Here is a 25,894-nt window from a genome sequence, read left to right as displayed (position 1 = left end):
CTAACTCCATCCCCCACCCCACAATTTACAAAGAATGTGCCGCACCACCCCCAACTGGACGGGCAGGTGAGGAGGCCTGATTAAATTATCCTATTTTCCCAACAAGTGTCAGCTGGGAACTTGTATCCATCAGTCCTCAGGATGTTTAGGTAGCTCTCTTTCCTAGTTTATTAGTATATGGCATTAGTATATGGCCATAGGACTTCTTATGGAAAGACTAAGGGAGTTATTAGCATATATGCTAGGTGTGGGTTGTAATTCCTTCCTCCTGATGACACAGCTACTTCTTCTGTTAATGGACTGCAAGCCTAAAACTAGCTCCGATCCAGAAACTGGGCACGAGATCATGACTTTCTAGTGGAGTGACTACCCTCAGCCTCCTCATCAATACTTGACTTATTTTGATTACTATCTATATTAATTTCTTATTGCTGCTGTAACAAATTATCACATACATAGAGGCTTAAAAAGATAGTTATTCTTTTACAGTTCTGGAGGTCAGAAGTCTAAAATGAGTATTATGGAGCTAAAATCAAGGTGGCATCAGGGCTTCAATCCTTCTGGAGGCTCTAGCAGAGAATCTGTTCTTTGCCTTTTCCAGCTTCTAGAGGACGCCCACATTCTTTGGCTCATGGCGGCATCTTGATGTCCTTGGCTCTGATCCACGCTTCCTTTACTGTAAACTTTTTGAAGTATAATCGTACATAGCTGAGAAACCTGGGATTCATTGCTGAACAGTTACTCACAGCAGCAACTTTGGGAAAACAAATTCTTTTAAAAATTTCTGAAGTGCAAATAAATTAATCAGACCATAGTATCTCTCCCTGTGATCTCCAAGGCAAAGCTGTCAAGATTTTTTCCATTAGTGTGAAAGCAACCTTATCTGAATTTCTAATGCACTGGGCCAGAGAAGGTGATCAACATACGATAACTTATCCCTCCCTCCCAACCTTACCTAGTCTGTGGCTTTGAAATGAGCTGCCACCGAAGCTTATGGAGCAGGACAGAATCCTCCAGAACCGTTTTCTACTTAAGAAAGAAATGAGAAACTTTATCTAGGGAGACCTAGAAGGTTTGCATATCTTTGCTCAAGCTGGTATAAGATTGATTTTGGAATCAGCCCATGGGAGTATAAATTTTTGTGGCTACAGTTTTTTTTTTTTTTTTTGGCTTTTGTGTATCAAAGGCAAGCTTGTTTGTCAGTTTATTTTTGTATTTAATATGTAAACATCTAATAATAGTAGGTGAATCACCACTTTGATTTTCATTCTGTAACCCTGGAATTACATGACTAAGATTTCCTTTCTTTGAATTGCAGGTAAAATTTATGGACCCAAATGACTTAACAGGCAGTTCTAAGATTAGATGTGTATTTATTTAACATTAGAATAGCCTGTATATTTCACAAAGGCCTAGTATATAGATTTTGCCCCATGAAAACTCTCCCATATTTACTTTAGAGCTATTTTTTTCTCCATCTTTCAAATCAGGACCAAGGGGAAATATTTCCCCATGTTAATTGCAAAATATATACATGTTTTTAAAAAGTAGAAGATATTAATGGCCAAAGCTGCATTAATTATGCATTTAATGCATAAAAGTCATTCTTGACTTTCCCCTTTATTCAATTAATTTTTCCCCCATTGATTCTTTTGTTTCTTTGTTTGGTTCTTTTTTTTTTTTTTTTTTTTTTTTTTTTTTGGTGGCTGGCTGGTTCAGGGGATCCAAATCCTCGACCTTGGTGTCATAACACTGCTCTCTAACCAACTGAGCTAACTGGCTAGGGTTCCCTCGCCCCCAACCCCCACCACTATCATTGATTCTGCTCTATTCCAGGCACTATAAAATAGCTGGGGACTATGAAGATAAATAAGACATAGTCTCTGACATAAATGAGTTTAGCAAAATATAATCAAAACATATAAAATAATGGTAGGAATAGCTGTCTCCTAATGAACTTTGTGCTAAGAGCTTTACATGAATAATCTTATTGAATCTCCGGTATGTGCACTGTCCTTTACTCCCCTATACACTTGTGTCCTCCTTTTCCTCCTAACCAGCTTAGATCCCATGCTTCATCCTCAATTCCCTTGATCTCTCTCTCTCTTCTTGACACTCATCTAGAAAAACCCTTGTTAAATTCCACAGCCTACCTACTCCATGCCTGCACACATGCAGCTGTGGGTTACTGGAGGAAAATCCACAACCATGCTTTAAATTCAAAGTTCACGCCTTAAATTTAAAATCTCAGAATGGAACTCATCATGTTGAAGGGATACCTGCACTCCTGTGTTTATTGCAGCTTTATTTATAATAGCCAAGAGTTGGAACCAGCCCAAATGTCCATCAACAGATGACTGAACAGATAAGGAAAATGTGGTATGTATACAAAATGGAATACTATTCTGCCACAAAAAGGAATGAAATTCTGCCATTTGCAGCAGCATGGGATAAACTTAGAGAAAATTATGTTAAGTGAAATAAGATGGGTACAGAAGGAGAAATAATGCATGTCCTCACTCATAAGTGGGAGCTGGAAAAAAAAAAAGAAAGGAAGGCAGAAATATATGACTATCACAATAATTCCTTGAGCTCTCAAAAGGGGAGAACAGAACTGAGGCCACCAGTGGTGGGAAAAGGGGAGGAAAGAGGGATTAGGGAGAAATTAGTAAAGGGCCGCAAAACATGTTTATGTTGTGTAGTGATAAAATAAATCAAATCAAATCTCTCTTTAAATTCAGGGCCATTAACTGAAGGAAATCCTTAATGCTGCCAGATAATCTTACCATACTTCCCTAGTCCCTTTATTCACCTGGAAAATGATTTCATACCAATTCCTTTTCCCTCTAACTTCTAATACCTTCTCTCCCAGACAGTCTGCAAATGGCAGAATTTCATTCCTTTTTGTGGCAGAATAGTATTCCATTTTGTATACATACCACATTTTCCTTATCATCTTCCTTGACCTTTCTTTACAGAGTGAACATATTCTCCTCCTTGAAGCCATTTGGGTCTTGACCTTCACAACACCATACTCTCCTGGTGTTCCCTGCTTCTTTTCCTAGTTGCTCATCTCCCTGAGGATGCTTGCTTACAAGATTTGTATTGCTCATCCAGATCTTCCCTTAGATTTCCAATCTCAAATATCCACCTACCCACTCAACATTTCAGTTGGATGTTTACTAGGAATGTCTGCAAACATGTGGACCTTTCCCCCCAACCCCACTCCTTCCACAGATTTCCCTATCTCAGTAAAATGTACCTTCACCTTCACTGAGTTACTTGAGTGAAAAAATGAGTGTGATCTCTTATTTCTCCCAGACAGTCTTAGCTGATGGCAGAGAAAATGGATGCAATCAAAGGACAAATTCCATTAACTCCCTGCATGAAATTTACCCAGCTACCAGTCTGGTGCCAGTGTGCTCTTCTTCAGGGACTGTGGAGGAAGGACTCTTCTTGTTCCTAGTGAAGGGCTCGGCCTCCACTCCAACACTAGATGTCACCTGTGTTGCCTGTTCAGGAACTTTGATATAGCAATTGTCCCACTTCTCTCCTGCCTCATATTCCTCTGCTCATGGGATCAGTCCCATTGCTACCATGTTATTATTTCTCTTGAATTAGATTCTGCTTTCTCTGCTCGAGACTGCTCTATTTCTTTGTCCCTGTTTACAATAAAATCCTTTGAAAGAGTTGTCTATATTAGATGTCTCCAGTTTCCACTTTGTTTTTCTCTTGAAAACACTCCAGTTAGGCTTCATCTCCACAACTCCATTTAAACTGCTCTTGCATGCATAGTAGGTACTCAGTAAATATTACTTGAATAATTTAATACACACTCACAAAACCAAAAATAAAACACTGTGAGGTTGGTATTAAGACACTCATTTTATAGGTGCCCTGGCTGAGGTCCTTTGTGAGCTTGACAGTGTTTTCATCTTCCTTGACCTTTCTTTACAGAGTGAACATATTCTCCTCCTTGAAGCCATTTGGGTCTTGACCTTCACAACACCATACTCTCCTGGTGTTCCCTGCTTCTTTTCCTAGTTGCTCATCTCCCTGAGGATGCTTGCTTACAAGATTTGTATTGCTCATCCAGATCTTCCCTTAGATTTCCAATCTCAAATATCCACCTACCCACTCAACATTTCTCACACCCTGGGAAATGATTTCATACCAACTCCTCCCTGCTTTATCTTACAATACCTTCTCTCCCAGAATGTCTTAGTTGATGGCAGAAAAAATAGATGCAATTGAAAGATAATTTCCATTAACTCAATCAAATCCATCAGCAAATACTGTTGGGTTTACCTTGAAATATATCCAGTATCTGACAATTCTTGTGTTACTATTTGGTACAAGCTTCCGTAATCTCACATTGCTTTCAGTGACCCCTGTATGTGAAATTTTACCCTATCATAACACACCTGAATGACTCTCACCTCCCCTTCTCTGCTTTATTTACCCCCATGAACTTACCACTATTTAAAATACTATATGTTTTCCTTTTTTATTCTCTACTTGTCTCTTTTCCCGGAATGTAAGCTTCATGAGGGCAGGGGTTTTATCTCATTTGTTCAAATATTTGTATCCCTAGTGCCTATGTACTCATAGTAAGTACTCAATAAATATTAGTTGAATGGATTAATAAGTCATCACAAAAATACTGCGAAGCAGATAATAAGACCCTTATTCTAGAGATGAGGGAACCAAGACTCAGAAAGTTGAAGTAATCTGAAGGTCATAGAAATAGAAATAAGTAAATTGGAATATGGAATGAGGTTCCTTACACTCCCAAATTCAGATCCTTAAACAGTACACCATTCTGGATTCTAGCCCATACTTTTCCCTTTGAATTCAATATCAATTTTTTTTTTTTTTGGTAGAAATTCTCTAAATTAATACAAAACTTTTCATTTTTTCCCTAAGCTTTGATGGCAGCCCCTTTCAAAGCCACAGCCCTCTAATCAGTGTCAGGTTCCAAGTCTATACTACTGAGCCATTCTTTGGCTTATATGTTGCCTTGGAACTTTTGGACTGTATCATATTAGCAAAGTGATTCTTCACCATCTTGAATTCACCTGCTCTGAAATCTAGAATCAGGACCCTCACCTGCTCTGAAATCTAGAATCAGGACACTCCAAGAAGCTGCAAAAAAGCAAAAATAGATATTTAAAAATCCAGATTCTATCTCCATACACTTTAGTCACAGGAAAGCTCTTATTGCACCTATTTACTTTTTCTTCAGGTACAATTTTTAAAATTCTTACATTCTTTCACCTAATAAATATTGAGCAATTTCTATGGACTAGGCTGTATTTCAGGCACTCAATGAACAAAACAGACACATCTTCTGCCCTCAAGGAGCTTACATTCTAGTGACAGGGAGAAAGATAATACCCAATGATAAATTGGTATGTCTTGAGGTAAACAGTGCTGTGAAGATAAATAGAGCAGGGAAATGGGCTGGCAAGTGACAGGTGGTACTCTTTTGTGTTGCACTCTCTTTGTCACTTCTCTCCCCCTGGGTGATGGAGATGTAGATGCAGAGGATTACTCAAAGTCCATTTCTTCTGAGCAGTGAACCACCCTGAAGGGGTTAATTTCCAGAAACCCTCAAGAGGGAGGCATTCCTCCTTGGAAAACTAACAGCAGACTGGGGTTCTGTCTCAGTATTTATTCTCCAGGCCAGAAAGTTACAGAAAAGGAACATAGGTGGAGTTATGGGTAAGTATAGTTAAATAATAGAAGCTGGTAACATCAGTGAGATAACAAAGTGACATTCCATAAAGCAATTTGTAAAAGGTTAAGTTGATCCACCAACAAAAGCTTGTTCTTAGCAAATACTGTCTTTTCCTACAGCAGTTTCCTCAGTATTTTTACATAACAATAAAGCAACTTTAGGTTAGCCTGCTCCAAGGGCACCTGCCCTTGAGCCAACAACTTTGCTGTGTTACAATACTTTGTCAACATCAGAGACTTTAGCCTTTGGAAAGTGTCCTGTCTTTTCAAGCTTAACATTTCTATATGTAATTTTTAAAAGTTAGGTTATACCTGAAACTACAGGGTTTTAGAAACTAGGCCCTGTGAAATACATTTGCTTTATAAATGTTAGTATACTCCACACTTTTGAATAAGGGTATAAGGAAAGCTCCCCGAAATTTGAGACATTATTATTATTCATGTCTGTAATACTAGCACCTAGAAAAATAATATTTTTAAAAGACAGAACCAATAGCATTTGTGGAAAGGTTGAATATGGAGTGTGGAAGTGTGATTTAAGGAGAGAAATCAAGGATAGTGCTATTCAAGTATAGAAGTCTGGGGATGTGGCCAGTTTGGTGGCCAAAATGAAGTTTCTTTGGGACCTAAATCAAGTGTCTGTCTCTCTGTGTCTCTCCTTTTCTCATAGTTTCCTGAGATACCTAAAGTTAAGCACTGCTGTGTATCCAAGGAAAACCATTCGGTCATTCTGCTGTGCAAAATATCCACACTGGTTCCACTCCTCTCTCTTGGCCAGACACAGAGGCATCCTGTGTTGATGGCTGCCTTTCTTATTCTTATTCCTGGAATAAGAAAGACATAAAGGCCTAGCCAAAGAAGGCTTTTTTTTTTTTTTTTTCTTTTCCAAATTCATCTTCAACACTTTATTCTGATTTAAGAAAGTGAAAAATGATCGAAGGGGATGAAACAGGGAAAAAACAGTATTTGTTGTACATTTCTGTTGTTGGCAACAGCTTGAACCTATTAGCTGGTTATTATGCATTCCTGTGCATGGCTTGTCACAGCAGTCTGATCTGGAGGCACTCATCACAATTCTTTTTCGGCCTGGCTTCTTGCATGCAAACCTGACCTCAAAAGGTTTGACCAAGTCTTGTGATTTGAAACAACACACACACACACAAAATCATTCAGTGATCAAAAATATGGTATAAGTCTACTTAGGAAAGAGTTTTCTGGATTATAATGACAGTAACAGAGGAGATAACTCAGATGCAAGAAAGACAAAGAAACCCATGAAATTTTTTAAAAAAAGAAAAAAGAAAGAAAGGAGAGGCACTGGTATTTATTGAGGATTGTAAATGTCCCCTACATATTTTTGCTTTTCTTGAGAAAAATTCGCAAGATCCCTTCTAGCAAATTTGGGGCAGTAAAATCTATGGGAAAGATGCAGAGACAAAGAGAGGTCTGAAGGGTTCTATAGTATGTAGTTAATTCTCCTTCTACTCTGCTCTAAATAGAACCCTGCTCATTTGCATGCCAATCCCCAGAATGCTCTGTAATTTCACAACTCTTGGCTAGTGGTCTCAGTGCTCATGCTTTAAGAACAAAGCAAAATGTTTAGGGTGTGCCTTTGGCCCAGTCTTTTCTTTTTCTTTTTCACTGTGTTTTGCAAGAGTACAGGGAGGTGACCTTTGCTTGGCATTCATTCTTCTTTGCAGACTGACAGAAAGTAGGGATTGCTGTGGATTTTCCTCTGAAGACTGCTTTCAGTCCAGTTACTCGTGAATAACCGGAAGCTTGGATTAACTCACTTGAGAGGGAGTGTTTAAGGGGAGTTTAGTGGGCCCTTTAATTATGTGACAAGGCTGGCTCATTTCAGGTTTACAGAACGCCCAAGCTGGTGTATTCTGTGCCCTCTTTCTGTGGATGCCTTATATAGCCTCTCTATTGCAAGTAAAGTCTTCAATTTGATGACGAGATGTCCAAAAGTGTGGTTAGTGGCCTGCCTTATAGAAATACAAATTCAAGATCCCTAACACAGCCATGCTTAGTGACATCTATTACTATTTACTATGACATTAGGATTGACAATTGGGGAGTGGGGGTGGTAAAGAAACTTGTTTTAGGATTTTATCATTTTTGCATGGCAGGACTTTTTTAAAAAAATTGTATGTTTGAGATTATTTTTCAGGAGACCTGGGAAAACTTCCCCCATCTCGACCACCACGCAGATCCCCGCCCCCCCACCCCCGGGGACTCTCCAAATATGACTCCCTTGGTCGTTTGATTTTAGCAGGTAGTTAGAAGATAATTAATTACAACGCTGAAAGGCCATGTTTTTGCTCCTGATAACATATTAATCTTTGTCTATGAGCCTCGCCTAAAGTAACCTGAGGATTTTGAGCAGTGCACGTCGTTCATTGCTTAGAGAGAGCAATAGTAGTACTACTCACAGAATCCATTGCTGCACACCAGGAACGCGCCAGGGCTCTTGCCTTCCCACTACAGGTGTTTTCTAGTCTTTACTCACAGAGCAACATTAATGCTCTTTCTTCGATTCCAAGGGTCAGGCAGTGGAGTATCTTTTAAAAATATTACTTTGAGGATATTTTTAAAATGCAGAGAAAGGTTGATGTTAACTAATAGTGTGCCCCTCACAGCCCTCCGAGAGTGAATACTGTTTTCTGTTTCCTAACCTGCATGTTCTTGGTCTCGGGATACCAGCAGGCCGGCCACGCTGCTGCCCTGTCCTCAGTTTTCTAAGGCAGTGCGCCGGCTGTTTACATTCCAGGCGCCCAGCCGAGGCGGCGCCCAGCTCTTCGCTCTAACAAAGGCGGCAGCCGCCGCCTTCAGCCCGCGCGATGGCGGAGGGAAGCGGGTTCCGGGAGGGAGGTCCGGAGCCATCTCCTTTCTCAAGCAAGGGTGGTGACGGTGGGAATTCGGACTGGGGGCTGGTCGGAGGCGCTGGCGCTCGCAGGGGCTCGGCCCTCGAGGCCGGGAGGGAGCCGCTAGTACTTCTCCTGCACACGGGGCGCCGCGTCCCCGCCCCGAAGAGTCCCTCGCGCCCCCTGGTGGCTGTGGAGCAGGCTAGCTCCGCCGCACTCGCAAGTCGGGGAAAAAAAAGGAAGAAAAAGAAAAAGTGGGTGAGGCAGATGCAAAGAGGAAAATCAATAGGGATAAGAGAGAAGAGGGAGGAGTCGCAGATCAGCCATTCTTATCTTACGGGGTCCCAGCTGGCATCGCAAAAGAAAAAAAAAAAACAGTACACACAAAACCCGGGCGTGAACGCCAGTGGAGGAGGGTGTGTGCGGCGGGGGGGTCGGGGTGAAGGGGGACGGGGGAGATTTACTATTGTCTCTGGCAGCCGCCGCGGGAGCCCGGGAGGGGGGCGGAGGAAGAGGAGGCGGCGGCCGCGGCCAGCGCACCATTCACTCCACCTGATCTCGGGGCGCTGTGCGCTGCGGAAGGCGCGGGCGAGCGGGAGCAGAAGAAGGAGGGAGGGAGGCAGCTGCTGCAGCCACCGCCGCTACCATGTCCTACCAAGGCAAGAAGAACATCCCGCGGATCACGGTGAGTCCGGGCGCCGGGCGCTCGCTCGCTGCCCGCTGCGTCGCGGGCGGGGGCGGTCGGGATCCCGCCAGCTTCCCTGACCGGGTCCCCGGGGAGGGACGGGGACCAGTGTCCGGGCGGTGGAGAGCGGCGGTCAGTCCAGCCGGCGCCACACAGACGGAGCGACCGTGGGGTTTGGGGAAAACAAAACAAAAGAGGAAACCCAAACAGTGGCGCGGAGAACTTGGGATTATTTATCCTCCTTTCTCACCAGCGGTAGCTCCCCAAGAGCTCAGGGTTCACGGGCCTCCCTGGACCCGCGCTTCGCCTGGGGTGTCGGTATGTGCTGCCCCAGGTTGAGGTGTGCTTTTTGTTTAAGGATCCTTTCGGCTGCGCGGGGCATGGAGTCATGACACCTTTCCCCAGAGGTACTTTGCAGCCTGACCGCGCCCCTCTCCTAGCTCCAGCCCCTTGCCTCTGCCCCCTGCCCTCGGCGAGGGTGTTGGGGTGTCTAGACCGCGTCCTCGCCGTGTTCCCTTTTTGCCTGCATTCACCCCGATTCACGTTTCAATGTGTCATATTTGGAACTGGACAGCTAACGTGGCTACAACAGAATTATCAACTTTTTTTTTTTTTGCTCTTGCATTTTACATTTTTCATCTTATTTCTTTCCCTTGTCTAAAGAAAAGGCTGAGTTTTTAGAGCAGTTTTAGTTTGCGGTCGCAGGCACACGCTGTGTGCACGCCGAGTCCGACTGCCATTGTGTGCAAGACTGAGCCATCGCGGCTGGCGGGTGTCAGATGCGCTGGGCGTGCGCCTGGGGCGGGGTTGAGAGGGACGTGCCATTATCAGGTACAGAAGCCGCATCTTCACCAGCTTAGCAAGGCGCTCTCCCAGGCAAAATACCGCGCCTCCCAACCTGAGATTCCTCGATGTTGGGCTGAAAAGGTGTCCCCGCATATAGAGACATTCGGCAGCCTGGGATAGGCATTTAAAAACAAAAACCAACAAACAAAAATATTGGCATTTGTTAGTTTAACGAAGCAGTACCGTTGCGCTTTGTCTGTAGCGAGTAGGATGGGGTGTGTGTGTGTGTGTGTGTGCGTGTGCATTGGGGGCACGGGTGGCTACTCCATCTTTGCCAGGCGAACAAAGGAAGTGATCAGCTGGCCCTCGGGAGGCTCTGTAGCTGCCCTAGGGCAGAGCTTTACCTGCTACCATTAATATGCCAGGATCCGCCAGGTTTTGCTATGGGCATGAGGCTGTTTGCACTTGTTCCGTTTTGCCTGGAACACCCTGTGCGTTTCCAATTGCAATGCAGGACCTTTCCCTCCGCAGGCAGGAAGAAGCCTCTCTTGCCCCTAGTGCACTTTATTGTCAAGTGGTTTACTTTTATTGCAGCATCATACCCTTTTCATACACCTGAGCTTCACTCCACATAAATGCATCCCACTCCTACCAGCTGTCTAGCTGGTCCTAGAGAAGAAACACTTCCCAAGGGGAAAGTTGAGATGGGTAGGGATCCTTTTGCCCGGTAGAGACTTTGGGTTTAAACCGTTCCTCCTTTATCACTACCTGGTATCATTCACTTTCTATTATTGAAGAAAAGTGGGTCTTTCATGTTGCACATTATTTTCTCAGTGCTAATTATCATTGCAAAGAGCTGTAAAAGGTATCTCCTCCCCACCCCCCAAAAGCTGGTGGGACAAAAGCCCAATGTTTATACTTATTTTCCTAACTCAGGATATTGAACCACAGTTCTCATGCTACTACATGCCAGAGGTATGCTGCATGTATATGCCACTTGCTTTACATCCAGTATGCATTTGCCAGTTCTGTTTGGGATAAGCAGACAACAGATTTTTTTTTTTTTTTTTTTTTTCTTTTCCTAAACTGCAGTGGTTCTTCTTGTGGACTCAGATTCTGACATGGGATTGAGGGCCACACCCATTCTTCTAGGTATCATTTAAGGCACCTTTAAGGAAACATACAAAAATTCATCCTTGATAACTTGCCTTAGAAGCCCCAGGAAATATGGCTGTTCCCTAATTCCAGAGACAGGTTTGCAATGGGTTCCCTTTTGTTTCTGTTTGGATGATCTTCCCTGGGGTTCATCCTTTATTTTCAGTGCAGCTCCATCCTTTCTCTGTGTGCATGGGGTGTGGTGCTGCGTAGCCGCCACTGCCTTGAAGCTTGGCTGTGCCTCCAGACGCTGTAACAGGAGTGGACAGTGGGTGTGAATTTCTTCAACCCAGGCTGCCTTGTATTCATTGTTAAAACCAGGGGACAAAAAGAAGGGGCATGGCTGGAGGGGGGTGTTGGTCTTTGGGGATAAGGAATCCATTTGTAAATTTTCTCATGCTTTGTGTTTGTATGTATATGAACAAGGATCTTTAGAAAAAAATATTTTTATATGTTTGCATGTCTGTAGAAGATTATGATAATCTACATGCTATGAAGGTTTAGTTACCCTTCCTAAATATAGTTAAAAACCTGAAAATATGGATATAGATCTATATATACAGAAAATAAGATTGAAGATCTACATATAATGTATATCCCCTATTGTCAATTCTCGTACATTTTCTAAATGGTAATATTATGGAATTTGAATTAAATTTCCTATGCCCTCTATATTCTTTTCTGTGACGGCTGCCCCACCCAGTAGCTGAAGTGTCACTGTAATCTGATGACTGATGGGGGCAGTCTTTCCTGGCCCTCTACCCTTTACCTCCCTAGGCACCACCCTCTGCCACCATTTTGGGGCAGAGTAAGGTTTTATTTATTTATTTATTTATTTTTTCCTTCCACCCATTTTTGCTGCCTTCCTGAGATTAAAACACTCTTACTATCCTGTGTTTATTGGTTTCCTAGGGTGGGGGTATGGGAGGCCGGGGGGATATTTCTCCATTGCTGGTGATGTTGGCTGGGCCTTTCCTTGTGAGTAACTCAAACCTCAGATCTCTATTGTTCCTTCTAAGGTCATCTATGTGTATTATATGCTCTACCTCAACACTAGCTCTTACTTCTAAATGTCAGATATTGGCAGTTTGGGGGTTTGACAAATCAAGGCAAGGGACCTTGTATCTTAACTGTCTAGCACAATGCCTGGCACCTAGATATCTAATGATTATCAGTTAAATGAATGAATGAATTAAAAATTGTTCCTAATAATAACAGCTCATAACTATTGAGTGTGTATTTTGTGTTAGTTATTGTGCTATGTGCCTTACATGTATTGTGTCATTTAATCCTTGAATCAATACCGTGTGAGAGATACTATAGTTATCCCTATTTTATAAATTAGATTGAAAAAAAAAAACAACTTAGAAAATCAAATGCCATTTGTCCAGGGTTAGAGGTATAATAAGTGTTAGAGGCAGGACTCAAATCTAAACACCTGACCGAAAACAAAGTACATGTCTGTCACCATCATGCTCTTTTAGGTGCCTCTGCTTCTATGATCACTGTTACTTGGCATTGGGTAGGGCAAATGGTTTAGAGAGTCTCCACTCCTGGGAGAACCTGTGAAGCACATTTTTCCTGCTATTGTCAACAAATCCCATAACGTGGTCTCTCTAACCTTTTGAATTATATAAATATAATAACAGTTTTTGGAATGGGAGCCACCATATCAATTGTGCAGGTAGAAAGTTTTGATAGTGACAGTCATTGTTTCTCTCTAATACAAGCTACAATTTGAAGCTGGCTTATAGGAGTTGGCAGGGCCTTAACACTTAGGTTCCAGTGCTTTAAATGTATTTTCTTATTAGAGTCTCCACAAAAAAAAAAAAAAAAAAAAAAAATTCCTAGTTAAGGAAATTGAAACATAGGTAGGTAAAGTCAGTTATCCAAAGTTACATAGTGAGAATTTTGGGACAAAGCTAGAAATCAAACCCAGATCTTGTCCAACTTCCAACTTCAAATCCACAGCTACCCTGGTACAGCAATTGCCTTCCAGAGGCGTGTGCAGCTGAAATTTTGAAAGGTGCGGATAAAGAACTTCAGAATTCCCTTTAGGAGACAAATTACAGAGAGGTGGCTTTTTGCAACTACTAATTGGATTTCTGTAAATGCTATCTTGCGGATAATGCATTTCTGTTGCATTGGAGGTTGGGTTTGTGTGTGTGATATTTGGGAATTGCTGGAAGACGCATCCTCATTTAGGAATATGACCTGCAAAGGTCAGTGTAGGGCAGTTAGAACTCTGTGATCTCACTTGAAAGGGTATGATTGTGAGCGTCGTGGGTGCCTTGGGAATTTTTTTTTTTTTTTTTTGAGAAGTGAAGGGTCCTCATGAGCTGGAGGAACACCCAGATCTCTGCAGCAGTTGACCTGGAGGCCTAGAAATAGACTAGAATCCGAGAAACAGACAAGTGCAACTGCACTCCTGGATCTGTTTTCCTCTTGCTTCAAAAGGTGTCACTTAAGAATGGGAGGAAAATATTAGGAGATGGAGGACCAGAGTTTGGGAGACCAAAAGAAAAGGAGTCTCCCCAAATCAGCTCTATCCATGTAAGGCATCTTGGAAGGGAAATTCCAGAGTAAAAGACAAAATAAAAATATCAAACACTCAGGAATGGAAAGCATCTTAGATATCTGATCATGGAAATCTCAGCCCAGGCCTTGCCAGAGGTGTTCATTTGTTACTTTATATTTTGAGCAGGTATATGGTGATTCTCAGTCAGGTTCTTCCTTTTTGTCAAATACTAGCAAATGCCTCAGGTGTATAAAGAGCTGTGATGCAGCCAGCTGGGCACTTGAGAGAATGCTGAAGAAATAGATTTCCTGAGAGAATTCAAGTCTATGTGGCAGAACCAATCGTTTATAAATAAAAATCTTTCCTGCTTATCTCACTGAGCTCTTGAGAGGCTCAAATGAGGTAGTGACCATGAAAGTGGTCTGTGAACACTGGATGTATTCAAGATAGTAAACACTGATTTATTGTAAAACCCCAACCACTTTGGAATGTGGAAATTAATAAAGGAAGACTTGACAAAGGTCTGGTTTAGAGAGAGACTCCTTTGGAAACTAATTTTTTTAAACACCAGTTTTTAAAAACAAACAAAAATGAACACAATGTTATATAAAAACTATTTTTTTTTTTTGCTTTAGTTATGTTAGCGTTGCTCAGAATTATGCTTATGATTCATCTCTGACAATCCAATAGAAGCCAATTGACTGCCTTTGGACTTTGATACAGAGATTCTCCCTTTACTTAAATACAGGACATTTTCCTCATTTAGTTGAACTAATTTGCTTCTAGCCTAGGGTGGCACAGGTTATGAATACCCTTTCTAGCAGATTCTTCTCAACTCAATTTTCAGTGGCTTTTTCTCTGCCCTTTTCCTCAGTTGGAAAAAAAATAAAATTGAATTTGAAAAAAAAATAAAAAGAAGTCCTTTATATCCTAAAGGGCCTTCTGTTCTTTACCTGATGGCATATTTTATAGAACTATCTGTCTGCTTATTACATTTGAAAAACTGCAAAATATTTACAAGATTAGGAATGCATCCCTAGAGTATTGGAAACTTGGATATGTCATCACCTCCTGGGTTGGATGTTAACAGGGGAGCTGAACTACTCCCTGCTTCCTCCCTCCTCAGTTCAGTGTTCAGCTTTACCTGTTTCTCCTATTCTGTGTGGGCCACTGGGAAACAAATGAGAAGGACCCTGGAAAACCCAGAGAAATAGGCTCTTTGTTTTCAGACTCTTGCTGCAAAGTCCCTCTTTCATCCAACTCAGTACATGTCTATTTCATTATATGAAATGGACACCCCCCCAAAGAAAAGTCCCAAAAGTAGCTGGGTGGAATAGGATGAACCCCTCAACTTGGACTCTTGGTCCCAGTCACTATGTGGAGTTCAGTATAAAAACTACTTCTGTTGAGGAACATTTCTTCTGTTAAATAGATTGTGGGGAACTCAGTGATTAGAAAGATGGGACTGATCATAGAGGAGCTACTATTAATAGCTACCATTTATTCAGTGCCTCAGCACAAACTACATGGATTATCTCATTTCTCTCACAGCCGACTACATGGATTATAAGAGTAATTTCACAACAACTCTTATAGCTACAGTTATTAGCCACCATTTTGCATTCTGGAGAGTGGCTCAGAGAGAGTTTAAGTAACTTGACTGAGGTCATACAGTGGAAGAAGCAAGATGCTGAGATTGTTCCCTCTAGACGTGAGGTAGTTTCATGGGCTGGAAAGCAGTATTCACATATGCACAGTAACTACCCTCTTCCCCCATCACCTCCAGCTATCTACACCTGTTAGCCCACAAATGTGGGTCAGTGTTCACAGGGTAGAAGGAATGGTGATGGTCTGGCCAAACCTGTCACGTCACTATTGCAACAACAACCGAGTGTGTGTCCTCCTAACAGTGGTTCATGCACTGCTCCTGCCAGCTGTCTGAATTAGCTTCTGGCTTTTGCCCAGGAGCATGTGTGAACGCAGGGTGGAAAAGCAGATGTTATTTTTCTGTCTTGCTTAAATGTAGATCTGGGCCCAAGACCTCTTCTCACTCTCTATCCTCTTGCCCTCTTCCCAAACATAGAAGGAGCCAGGTTCCCTGTTCCCATTTAATCAAACAGAAACTTTTACTGGACATACCCAGCTCTCTAAGCCGGATGGGGGCACTCCATGGTAGAATGGTCCAGTAACCTATGTAGGACATCTGGAATTCAAAGACACATTTCTCATGGCTTAATTAATCTCTTTTTTTTCTGTGGAGGCACTAGACAGTGAGATATGAAGGATAAAATGAGATTTTATTTATTTTTAATTTTTTTTTTAAAATGACCATAAGGAACGGGGAGAGATTTCATTTTTTGGGAGAGGAATTCCTCCAGCTGGTAGAGTGAAGGAGCCCTCTTGTTTCCTGATGTAATGTAAGGGAGAGGACCGTGGAGGGAGCCTTGGCACATCGTGGCTCAGGCCTGCCCTCGCCTCTCGTTTACTTGTGACTTTGGGCAAAAACTTCTTCTTCTCAGATTCTGCTTCAATAAAATGAGGCCATTGAACTAGATGGTCCCAGAGGCCCCTGCCAGTGCAAATGACCCTGAGAGCCAGCCCGTCCTCACTTTGTTCTGAATTCACAGAGAGGAGTTATGAGCCCTTCCTGTGCAGGAAGAGAGAGCACAGAAAAAATGGATGAGAGCGGCAGTTGTTGGCTGAAACTCAACGGGACCAGCCAACATCTGTGTTGGATATAAGGGGCTTTGGTTGCTTTTTACCCTTAAGATCCCAGCTTTTTTCTCATTCAGGGAGTAGTCTGAGTTAATAGACTATGCAGAAGAGACATGGAAGAGTGGTGCCTGATAGGTCCTTTCCTTAGCAGAGCTTTAGTCTTAATTAAAGTGAGTATTATTAAAGTGATACCTTGATTCACTAACTGTCACACACAGTCTCTCTTTTGGATAAGGCTACCATTGACAAGAGCACAAAGGCGACCATTGCCCACAATCTAGAGTGGTCAAACAAACAAGCAAATAGAAAACAACTCCAAGTCTGTATACGCTCACCAAGCATTTGTCAGCTGCTCTTGCCAATATTTTAAATGTGATGGCTGCCCCAGTGGAAATAACCTACCCCCACAGGCCCAATAATGCCATGGATACTCCATGAGGATAGGGATGGTTTTTGTTTTGTCTCTACTGAATCTCAGCACTTAGTCATTGGCTGGCACATATTAGGCCCTCTGTAAATATCTGTCAAATGAATGTATATATTTAACACTTAGTTACAGGAATAATTTCAAGAGAGATGACCTGAACATGCACAAATATGCTCATGTACTTCATCCTCCCTTTCACTGACAACTTTCTAGAATATTAACTATTGAGACAATGATAAAGCCTGATTCTAAGAAACTGGCATAGGATCACTGGGCCAAGAGAAATGTGACAGCACTTAAGCAGAACAAGCAAGTGATTATAATGCAGAGCCAGACCTGGGCAAATGTGCCAGGGAGCCCATCCGTCATCTGTACTTCTTTCTTCTCTGGCCTCCATTCCTCCTCTTCTTCCAAATTCTGCATCTGGGCTCATCCTGTGCTTGTTTTGGGGGCCTACCTGGGTATTTCTTGCTTGCAAACACGCATCCTCTCCCTTTCTGCAAATGATTTAAAAGAATTAATTCAGATCTTTATGTCTTCTTTCAAATAGAAGAAATTGTCATCCTAACTGTTTGAACCAGGATACGACATAGATCTTAAATGAGGCCTCCTTCCGCCTTTGCACTTAAACCCCAAAGTCATTAGAGTTATTAGCAGCAATTAGTTAGGCTGGTCTGCATTTGTACAGTAAACTTGGCCTTTCAGAAATATTGGCTAAGGAGCAGTTCATAGTTCTTTTTGTTTCTCTATTAGGGTTGGCCATTTAAATGGAATGTTTTTGTGTTTGTGTGTGTGTTTTCTCAAAGATTTCCAGTCTCTTGCCCTGCTGTACCTGTCAGCATTCTATGGGCTTCTATTTGCAGCTATTCTTGTAACTAGCTTTTATTCTAAGATTCATTCTTTGGTTTGAGGGATGGGGTCAGTTAAACTTAAAGCAGATTTCCAAGTTCATCTCTGGGTACAAACCATATAGTTTCTGGTGTCAATAAGACTATGTGGAATAGTAATCACTAGATCTTTTAAAGGGAGCATTTATAAAGGAAGGCAAAGTGGGAAAATTAAAGTATATTCATGGAACCTAAAACCTTTGGTTAGAAAGCATTTGAAGTACTATATGTATTCTAATGATGCCATATATAATATAATCAGGTATAATAAAAGCATTTTGCTATTTTTTAATTAAATAAAAAGTATTTATTGACCCTCAGCTCTGGGCCTAACAATGTGAAGATTGTCATGAGAACATCTCCTCTAGCTAATATATAGGGAAAATTAGCTTAATAAGAAGAATTAACATTTGTTGTACCCTGTATTAAGTGCTTTTTATTTATTATCTCACTTAATCTTCAAAACAACTCAATTAGGTACTCAGATTTTATTAATAAGGAAATTTAGAGCGTTAGCTGTCTGATTTGCCTGAGATCACACAAGCCTTAAGTAGTGGAACCAAAATTCAGACTTAAGTCTGTCTGATTCAGAACCCACATTCTGATCCCCACTATATGGTGCTACCTTAAATTCTACCTTCTTTTGTCTTCTGCCACCTCTGGAGTCACAAGACATTGGTTCCAGTTGGAATTCACTTACTTCAAGTCCACGGTTAAGTCCTTCTCTACACCTCTTTCCCGTGAGGTGCGAGTGGTGCAGTGATTGGAGACATGAAGAACAGCCCCCAGTGTGCTGCTCTGCATGGGGGCTGGACTCATGAGCACTGGCTGGCATCAGGAAGCCCTTCAGCCTTCCCAGTAGGAGCAGCCTTTCTTCCTGGCGTGTCCAGAGCACCTCCACACATTGCACTCACACAGACAACCTGTCAGGGCCGTACCCACCACTGTCGGCACCGACATCCACTTTGCATTGAATTAGCGAAAATACCAGTGAGGGGTCCTTTTTAATGTGAATTTGAAAGCCACCTTCTCACTGCATGCCCCATCCTTTTAAATAAATCCTAAGCAAGATTCAGCTGAGATTTGGCTTAGTGCAGCTCTGTAAAATTCATACACAGTCAGAGTGTCTTTGGAGATTTTTAAGTCTAGCTTCCCCTTACAGATGAGGAAATTGAGACACACAAGGCACCAAATGGATTAGGGCTTTTTCTATCATCTGGTTCACTGTACGGCACTGAGATTAACGAGGACTTTTAAAATATTATATTTTATATTAACTATATTTCATATTTTAAAAAAGAGTGTGATTTGTAGAAAAATTTACCAAAAACATAAACAAAATAAGGATAATAAAAATAAGCTTCAATGCAATTACTCATAGATAGCCACTGTAAATTTTATGCTCATCTAGAATTTTTTCTTATGACTCTATGTGCCATTTATTAAAATGGTACCACGTATTCTTCATGCTGTTTTATGTCCTGTATTTCATTCCACAATATATTATGACATCTTTCCCCGTTTTAAATATTCTTCCATAATATAATTTTAAATAGCCATGTATTATCCCATTGCTTGCGGGATGTCATTAAATTAATCCTACTTTGTTTGAATTTCTTTGGTTGTTTCCAAGATCTTTGTATTAACAACAACAATGAAATAATGGATTCATTTTCAGTGGCAGTTTTTTAGTTGAAGTCAAATGAAAAGCTCCCCTGGGACGAGGGGCTGAGTCACTTGCCCACAGTCACTGAGCTCATGAGTGTCAGTCTGTAGATGGCAATCCCATGTCTTTTGCTCTTAGCCTTGCTTTCTTGTCACCAGTCCAGTTACTTCATCAGTTGTGCCATTTTCCATGACAAACTCTTCTCGCTTGCTTTGTTTTCTTCAGCTCTCAAATGAGCACATTTGTTTTCTCACCACCACCCTCCCTGCCTCCCTGTCTTGTTGAGGCTGTTGACATTTGTAGAGGTACATAGTGTCTCGGGACCTGAAGCTACACAGCTGGAGAGGAATCTAGGCCAATTCTTTTTTCTCCTCTCTCCTTAATGGCTTAGACTATAAGTTTGGAAGCTGGTTTTAATTTTACGTTTTCTGCGTGTATGTATGTTTGTTTTTTAAAACTTTTTTTCCTCTTAATTCTTTCAAGGAGACCTTTATTTGAAATCGTGCACTCTTTCTCTCAAAGCCAATCTGTGCTGCAAATCTTGATGAGATTACTTTGTTTGGGGATATTGATAAATTCAGAGTGGGGTCTGTTTTATGCAACTAAATTGGTTTAAATTATGGCCTTACAGAGAGAAAGGGCTTTTAAACAACTTAGAAGGTTTTGAGGTAATTGAATATAATCTTCTGCTTTGAGAGACTTCATCCTGGGTTTATTTCACAAAGAAGGTATGTTTTGTTTTGATTTATTTTTATTTCATTCATTTCATTGCGTGCTTTCAGACCCTTTCTTGCTGTAAGAAATCATAGGAAAAATTTAGCTTTTCTTGGTTGAGGGCAGGAAGAGAAATGAGGGACCTGTTACTCCAACCCCCTCATTTAAATGATTAAGAAAATGTGGGTCAAAGAGGGAAGTAATTTGCCAAACATTATGCAGTAAAATAGGTTTTTTAAAAAAGGAGGCATAGGATTCATTTTGCCTTGCTCTAGTTCATTGCTTTTCTCACAATTAGTTTGAAGGGGAACAGGAGAGGGAGTATTATGGGCTGATTTGTGTCCCCTCCAAATTCATGTGTTAAAATCCTAATCTCCAGTACCTCAGAATATAACTGTATTTGGAAACAGGGCCTTTAAAGAGGTAATTAAGTTAAGTGAGGTCATTAGGGTGGACCCTAATCCAATATGACCGGTGTCCTTATAAGAAGAGGAGATTAGGACATGGACATGCACAGAGGGAAGCCATGTGAAGAAGACGCAAGAAGAAAGTCATTGACAAGCCAAGGAAAGAGGCCTCAGAAGAAATCTACCCTGCCTACACCATGATCTCAGACTTCTAGCCTACAGAACTATAAGAAAATAAGTTTCTGTTGTTAGTGGTACTCTGTAATGGTAGCCCTAGCAAAGTCATACAGGGAGAAAGTTAAGAAAGAAGCATTTAAAAATTCAAAACCTTAAACTTGGGAAGTTCTTGAAGAATAGAAAAAGGAAACCCAAGTAATTAATATTTATAAGAAATCATGCCTTGCCAGAGCCCATGCTAACTGATTTTCAACCATAATCTTATATATGGCATTTCATGCAATTCTTATAACATATCTAGATTAGGATTATTATTAACCCACTTTACAGGTGAGGAAATTGAGGCTCAGAATGTTAACTTATCCAAAGTTATATAGGTATTAATTAAGTAGTGGAACTGGGTCCAAATTCACCTTCTTGTCTGACTTTAAAACTCTCACTTACTACATACACTGTGCTACTTCCCAATAAGGAAGTTAATCCAAGCTATTTAGGAACCATTCTTTATCAAGTCATTTAATGTTAGGGGGAAGAAAAAATGGTACTCCAAAGTCTCAGTGTCCTGGAATCCACTTAATTGATTAGACAGGAAATAATTGGCTTCTAATTTTAGGATAAAAATAGAAATCAGGGAAATTTTAAAATATAATCAAGGTATTTGGGTTTTACTACAGAGTAGCTTCCACCTTTACACGTCAAAGTGAACAGTTACGTATAATGAAGAATTAACATTCACAGTGATGGACTCTAGACCCTGAAGAAATTGGACCCATCAAAGAAGTATCAATTACCCACACTGGATCACATTTGCTGAAGCAGGAAACCAAATCCATACATGTATGACATGAACAGACTTGGCAACTGTCAGAGTTTTACAGTGACATCTTTTAGAAGTATTTTTAACAATAAGATGTCATAAATATGCAATCAGAAAAAAAAAAAATCAAACTCACGTGAGCTGCTGGTAAACCCAGATGTTTTGCTATGGGAAATATGAGGTGCTCTAACCACTAAATGTACATTGCTCTGCTGCAGCTGCTTCCTCCCTCTCTCAAAGTTGTGAAGTCTACCAATGCTTAAATTTATACATTAAGTTTACTTGGACTTTATTAATAAGAACACACAGTCAAGTGAAGTGGTGAGTGGGCTTTGTTTTCAGCACATACTGGGATTAAGTCCCAACTCAATTATATGTAGCTGGGCAACTTTGTTGGCTCTGCCTTTAAAATAGAATCTTAACCCAACCACTTCTCACCATATTTCATCAGTGCCACCACCGTAGCGCAAGCCTCCATCATCTTACTGCAAGGACGCCCTCACTCTTCTCTGTGCTTCCACTTTGTATACCCCTAAATTCATTCCCCACGCATAACCAGGGTGATCCTTTAAAAAATGTAAATCGTATCAAGTCTCACTCTCCTGCTCAAACATCTCCTGTTATACTTCAGTAAAACCCAGACCGTGGCTCTCGAAGTCCCATATGGCCTGGCCCTGCTACTGCTCTGGTCTCCAGTCTTGCCACTGCCCCTCAGTGATGAGCATCAGCCATCCTTCCCTCCTGCTGTCCCTTGTACATGACACATTCAGGTCTAGCTCAGAGTTTCTGTACTTGCTATCCCCTCCGAGGGGAAAACAGTCTTTCCTAGGACTCGGATCATTCAGATTTCTGTTCTATTGACAGCTTCTTAGACATACCTTCTTTGAAAATTTAATCAAAAGCAGTTTCAGACTCTCTTCCAAGCCCTCCCCCACCCCTTATCCTCTTTCTGAATTTTCTTTATCATTGTTGAAATTTTACTGCTTATTTAGTAGCTTGCTTGCTTTTTGCCTTTTCAACCACTACAGTGACAGGAATTTATTTTGTTCACCATTGTATCATTAGTACTGTGACAGACGAGACATTCACAAACATTAAATGAAGGAATGACTGGATAATTGGATGAAAAGTCACACTGCTCCTTTTCTTTAAACTAATGGGCTTTCCCTGGGTTAAGTAGCTTAGAGAGAACGAGTGTCAAGAAAATGGTTATCAGAAGGCTACTAGACTATCTGCTCCATGATGATAGAGATCATGTCTGTGTCATTCCCCATTTTATTGCCAAGGCCTGCTTAGTCTACCCTTGAATAAATGGAATGCTGAATGAAAGACGAAGACTTGGAATAACAGGGAAAAAAGTGATATCACACAGGTGAAAACCTGCTGTATCTGAGATAACTTGAAATGGTTGTCACTTGTTTGCAATTTTTTTAGACACAACTGAATACATGTCACAACTGCACATCTTGCTTTGGTGTAGGTAGAAACCTTCCACAACTGTAAACTTAAGTCTGAAACATTTCTGAGCAGAGACACATCATAAAAGAACAAGCTATTTCTTAACTATTCCAAAATATTATTCTTCTGGTGTTAGAATCATAGAATGTTAAATAGTGATCATTGGGAAAAGAAGAGTGCAACGTCATGGCTTTGCAGGTAAGGATGAAGTCTGCAGGCCTTTAAGCACAGGGAGTATATTCCTGCAAGGTTGGCATGGTCTTTGCAGATAGTAAGCAGTCTTGAGTACATTGCAGGAGGTGCCTATTATGTGTAAAGCCTTAGATCTTTGTTGAAGGCAAAGCAATCTTCTGCTATAGGATTAACTACCCACTAATCTCTTATTTTTGAGTTCTGATAATTCTTAAGTGGTGCCTCATTTGTATTAAGTTCAAGTATTCCTTTCATTCATGGTCTGTCTGACCTCTTGAAGTCCTTGTTCTGAAAGCATCTGCAGTTTTCTCTGTCCATTTAACCTGGGAAAGTTAAGGGCACAAGAGTCAAAAATAGCCACTGCTTCAGTAGGCATCTTTCTGTCAGAGGAAAGCAGGGCTGTGGGTATATAGGTTTTTAGGCAGATGGAAGGCTGTGACCAAGAGAATCAGTCATCACCATCGGCTGCTTCTTGTGTCTGGAAAGAACCAGAAAAAAGAATGAACTCCATTTCCTCCCTTCACCATATTCCTTTTTAGGAAGTGTGTTTGGGTTCTTGTAGGAAGGTAGTTAAGGCACATATATGAGCTAAACTGAACTAAAAAGAAATGAAAAGTCAAGCTACTTTTGGTGGATATTTTCTGGTTGGGTAGGCACCGAGATGGAAGGCTTTGACCTGACGAGATTTGGATTCTAGTGTTTCAAGGAGCCCACATTGAGTGAGCAGCTACTATGCACCAGAATCTGGGCTTAGTCCTCACAGCAGTCCTTTGGGGCAGATGTCATTTTCCTCGTTTTACAGTCAGGACTCCAAAGCCCTTCTCTTTTGCACCATTTCATCAGGCTGCTCTGGCACTGACTTATCTCTTGGGTTCTTGGTCTTCAAATGAGTGATGCGGCCCCTCTTTGCTCTTTTGTTCAATAGACCCAATGTCTGATGTGGACTCCACGGCAGAGCAGACTTGGGGACATCTCTGGTCTTTGAAGCTGTCCCTTCCTCCCACACTCTTTCTCCATGGGTACCTTGTGTGGCAGCATGCTGTGAGCTGGAGTGCCGCAGCTGTAGGTTCTCTTAAAACACGTCCACCACGAGACAGTTTTAGGAAATTGCATAAGCCAGTGGTTGTGTGCTTATTACCACAATCCCCAAGAAGCCCCCGCCAGCTTTAAAAGTATAATGTCAGACTTGGAGAAAAATCCCTGTGGCCTCCACAAATAGATGGGGAGTAATTGCCTGTCATTTAAAGGTGCTGCTCACACATTCCAAGAAGTGAGCCTGCCTTCCTCCTCTAGAAATTGCATTTTGGCTGGCTTTCAGATTTAGTGAAAAGGCTTCTTGTTTCTGAGGAGGAATAGGGTGGGAATTCACTAGGCTTCCCTGACAGTGTGAAGGCCCAGTCAAAGCCAGCTGTCAGTCAAAAATGATCAGAGGAGAGCTGCTTCTTAAGAGGGGCGTGGGTACTAATCATCTGTCAAAGCAGTGAGAGAGGCGAAGGGACTTGCTCAGATTCACAGAACTATCACTAGAATTCAGGGCTCCTGACTCCCATCCTACAGCTCTTTCTACCATCCTTTGTTGCCTTTCAGTTGGCATCGCCGTTTTCAGTGTGGCATTAATTCGAGTCTACCCATCAACAGCTGATCATGCTCCAAAATCCAGGACCCCCATTTCTAGCTACCCGCTGCCTGATTGTGTGATTGACTAGTATCTCAAAATTATTCAGTCTTGCACCTTAATCTTGTTACCCCTCTTTCTGTTCTCCATTTCTATTAATGGGTTCTTCCTGGACATCCTGCTTTGCAACTTCAGTCGACTTTGGTACATCACTGTCCCTACCTCTCCAGATGCTTAGTTAACTCAAGGTTTCTTTTGCATTATGCCATTGCATCTTCTAAACCATAATTTTGGTGTCACTCTGGACCATAGCAATCGCTTTATTTTTTTCTTTTTATAATTTTCTTTATTAAATACCTTTTAAGAGTTGTAAAACATCATATGTATTGTGCAACTAGTGAAATAATATAAATACATAGAGGAGAAAGAAGAAAAAAGTTACTAAATTTCCCATACTTCCTGCCTCTGCATTCCTTCCTCCTGCCATACTCAAGGTTAATAATTTGGTGTACATCCCTGTAGACCTTTCTCCTGATCACAAAAAAACAAAATAAACATATTTACATATAGTATTTTTTGGTAGCTATTGCAAGAATAGGATCTTATTTTGCACAGATGTTTCTTGAGTTCAAGATACAGATTTAACCCTTTTAAAAAATAGCCATAGTAATAGTAACCCATGATGTGGTTGTATTGCAATTTATTAAATCAGGCCCCACTGTTGGATATTTAAGGACTGGGCTGGATATTTTCTGTTTACCTCTCCACCTTGTCTACCCCGCTCTGTGCCCCGGGTGTGTATGGTCTGCATCAACGGGATTCTTGGCCCTTGGGCCTCTGGTTACATTAGTTGATAGGACACCAATGGGAGATTGGAAGGAGGGTGAATAATGAAGACAGGGTATCCCCCCCCCCCCATTCCTTCCTGCAGGCTCACTGTGGGCTGGCTGCATGCTCTACTGAAGGTTACAGCTCCTGCCAGGCAGCCCTCTCCATACATACGAATCCCCTCTCCAGATTTGGTAACCACTTCCTCCCCTGCCCACTTCAGGCCCTGGGGTGGCTGTTG

General features: G+C 41.5%; 1 protein-coding gene across 3 annotated transcripts in view; it reads left to right on the top strand.

Moving 5' to 3' along the window:
* DPYSL3 (dihydropyrimidinase like 3) overlaps positions 1–25,894 on the top strand; it is a 114,363-nt gene that overhangs the window by 48,219 nt on the left and 40,250 nt on the right. The window contains exon 1 of one of the 3 annotated variants that reach the window (XM_063085331.1): positions 9,089–9,291. The exons of the other annotated variants lie outside the window; for them this stretch is intronic. Coding sequence (XP_062941401.1) covers positions 9,253–9,291 — 39 coding nt within the window. The 5' untranslated portion in view covers positions 9,089–9,252. Of the gene's footprint in view, positions 1–9,088; positions 9,292–25,894 lie in introns of those variants that run through there. 3 annotated transcript variants of the gene reach the window in all.

The sequence above is a fragment of the Cynocephalus volans genome, chromosome 2 (genome assembly GCF_027409185.1).
Source record: "Cynocephalus volans isolate mCynVol1 chromosome 2, mCynVol1.pri, whole genome shotgun sequence".
NCBI lineage: Eukaryota > Metazoa > Chordata > Mammalia > Dermoptera > Cynocephalidae > Cynocephalus > Cynocephalus volans.
Note: the sequence above shows the minus strand (reverse complement) of the source record. Positions and strands in the feature narration are given on the sequence as shown.